Source organism: Neodiprion fabricii, chromosome 5 (assembly GCF_021155785.1).
Source record: "Neodiprion fabricii isolate iyNeoFabr1 chromosome 5, iyNeoFabr1.1, whole genome shotgun sequence".
Taxonomy (NCBI): domain Eukaryota; kingdom Metazoa; phylum Arthropoda; class Insecta; order Hymenoptera; family Diprionidae; genus Neodiprion; species Neodiprion fabricii.
In genome coordinates this window covers 14,311,273-14,314,430 of record NC_060243.1, presented here as the reverse complement: position 1 = coordinate 14,314,430, position 3,158 = coordinate 14,311,273, and the positions used below count along the sequence as shown (strand labels likewise).

At 36.9% G+C, this 3,158-nt stretch overlaps 1 protein-coding gene across 1 annotated transcript; it reads left to right on the top strand.

The window, feature by feature from the left end:
* The first annotated feature begins 1,589 nt into the window (after positions 1 to 1,589).
* Positions 1,590 to 2,929, top strand: LOC124181971. Its single transcript, XM_046568743.1, has 2 exons — positions 1,590 to 2,048; positions 2,672 to 2,929. Exons 1-2 carry the CDS (start codon positions 1,590 to 1,592, stop codon positions 2,927 to 2,929), a joined length of 717 nt encoding a protein of 238 aa, XP_046424699.1.
* Positions 2,930 to 3,158: the final 229 nt, after the last annotated feature.

Below are 3,158 nucleotides of genomic sequence, written 5' to 3'. Positions count from 1 at the left end.
AATAAATAAATAAATACACAAAAAAAAAAAAAAAAACACAGGATGGAGAAGCTGCGCTTCGAGTTCACGGTGAAACCAACAAGTGATGGAAAATCGAACACAATTGCAATAACCTCAAATGCTACACAAGATGGAATAACCTACGAAATGCCAGAAAAGCTGCAAGCGCTCAATTTCCACACAGAAATAACAAAAACAACCGCATTCAGCAGAGTGAGAAATAGCTTAAAAAAAAGGCACCAAACTAGGAGAGTCTGGATAAATATGACAAAAGAATTGACGACAATTTACATAGACGAAGGAGGAAACATACAATGCGAGGGCCAGTTTCTGGAAGAGATAGAAGAAAAAAAACAGCCGGACGCCGCTGCGGCAGGCGAAACGAGCGTCTGGGAAAAAAATTCGGAAAAACTAGTCGAAAACACACAAACAAACGAACATAAAAGCCTCAGGACTATAACAGAAAAATTTGTAATCGAAAAGTTTACGAGCAAAAACCCAAACGCCACCCAATGGATGGATAAATTCGAAAAAGAATGCACACGCTTTAAAATAACAGAGGATGAACAAAAAATAGAAATACTCAGACTGTTCATGGAAAAGTCATGTGCAGATTGGTACAGCTCCATGAGCATAAAATTAGCAAACGCGGACTGGGAAACATGGAAAAAGAAATTCTGCGAAACATTTGCAAACAAAGGATGGAACCCAATCACATACGCGCTCTTCTACAAATACAAAGAAGGTTCGCTGTTGGATTATTCAATAAGAAAAGAGAAACTTCTACTGGATATGAGACAGTCAATAGACGCAGGCACCCTTATAGATCTGATTGCAGCAGGTTTACCAGAGTCTGTACTCAACAAAATCGACCGAGAAGCGTTAGAAGAAACGTCAGACTTGTTAAATGAGGTTAGTAAACTCGAACATATGGTAAATAAGAAAACTTACGCTGGAAAGAAAAAGAATACGAACCCCAACGTGCAAGGTGGGAACGAAGATCACAAACCATGTACAATCTGCGAAAAGCTGAACAAAGGAGCGCGTTATTACCCCGAAGCAACATGTTGGTTTAAGGTCAAAGAAGGCGAAGGGGAGAAAAAAAAGTTCGGTAAATATATAAACAACTCAGTGATAGAAGCCGAGTTAAACGAAACCGATCAAAAAAACGAGTAGTAACACCATTAATAAAAGTCAGACTAGTATCAGAAGATAAACTAGAGGTACTCGGAGTCTACGATTCCGGGTCAAACGTCTCTTTGATTAATACAAAATTATTAAAATTAAAAGAGTCAGGGAAAAATCCAAATAATGTAAATCTGATAACGATTAATGGTGTTAAAAAAACAGGGGGATTAACAACTCTGAAAATTAAAATCTTTAAAATAGAAGAAAAAGTGGACGTGCACGTCATTGATGAAGATAATTTCAAGTATGACTTTTTGATCGGATTGGACATGATAAAAAAGTTCAAATTGATTCAAAATGAAAATTTGGAAATAAGTCAGAAAAAAGATGTAAACACACAAAAAAAACAGGAAATAGAAAAAGATAGTAGCAACGGAAAAATAAATCGAAAATTAACCCGTATGGATGACGAAAACTCCGCGGTCCCAAATCATTTAATAAACTTCAACGAACACGTCCAAGAGAAAGACATTGAAATAAAACTAGAACATTTGAGTCACCATCAAAAGGTTGAAATAGAAAAACTTATGGATAGACACAAATCAGTCTTCGCAAAAGACAAATATGACATCGGCACGGTGAAAGAATACGAGGCCCGCATAGACCTATTAGTAGACAAATATTGCAGTAAGAGGCCGTACAGATGCACGATAGACGATAAAAAAGAAATAGAAGAACAAATATCAAAGTTACTGGATAGAAAGCTGATAGAAGAATCATACAGTCCATTTGCTGCGCCAGTAACTCTGGTATTTAAAAAAGAAGAAAACAAAAAATCGCGATTGTGTATAGACTTCAGAGACTTAAACAAAACAGTAGTGCCTCAAGCACAACCGTTCCCACTCATCGAGGACTTGATGGTGAAAACGCGGAATTGTAAATTTTTCTCAACGCTGGATATAAACTCCGCATTCTGGTCGATCCCTCTACGGATAGAGGACAAAAAAAAACCGCTTTCGTGACACAAGAGGGACACTTTCAGTGGACGTGCTTGCCTTTTGGGCTAAAAACGTCACCGGCTATCTTTCAACGGATACTGAGTAACATTTTGAGAAAATACAACCTCGCGGAATTCGCTGTTAATTACATAGACGATATACTGATATTCTCAAAGTCCTTTGTCGATCACACAAACCATCTAACGCAATTATTAGAAGCAATAGAAAAAGATGGTTTTAGATTAAAGTTTACAAAATGCACATTCGTATCAGATTCAGTAAAATATCTCGGCCACATAATACAAAACAACTCAGTACGGCCGGTGAAGGATAACCTCATTTCGATACGAGGATTTCCAGTCCCAAAAACTCAAAAAAACATCAGGCAATTTCTAGGAAAAATCAACTTTTATAATGAATATATACCAAAGAGCGCAATAATCTTGGCCCCATTACATAATCTTCTGAAAAAAAATCAAAAATTTATTTGGACAGAGGCATGCCAAAAATCATTCGAAAAAATAAAAGAACTTCTATGCTCACAGCCGATTTTAGAAATATTCGATCAAAACTTGCCAATCAACATTTATACAGACGCGTCCTTGGAAGGCGTTGGGGCTATTCTAAAGCAAAAGCAGCCGGACGGAAAAGAAAAACCGGTGGCATATTACTCAAAAAAACTGAACGAAACTCAAAAAAAAACGAAAAGCTATATATTTGGAATGCCTGGCAATCAAAGAAGCAGTGAAATACTGGCAGTACTGGCTCATCGGAAAAACCTTCACGGTATACTCAGATCATAAACCGCTAGAGAATATGAACGTTAAAGCAAGAACTGTTGAAGAATTAGGAGATTTAACGTATTACTTGTCCCAATACGATTTTAAAATCAAATATGCCCCAGGAAAAGAGAACGTGGAAGCAGATTGTCTGAGCAGGAACCCAGTACTAGAACCAGATGAAAATAAAGAAGAACAACTGAAAATTGTAAACATAATAAAACTAGATGATATTCGAGAAGACCAAAAAAAC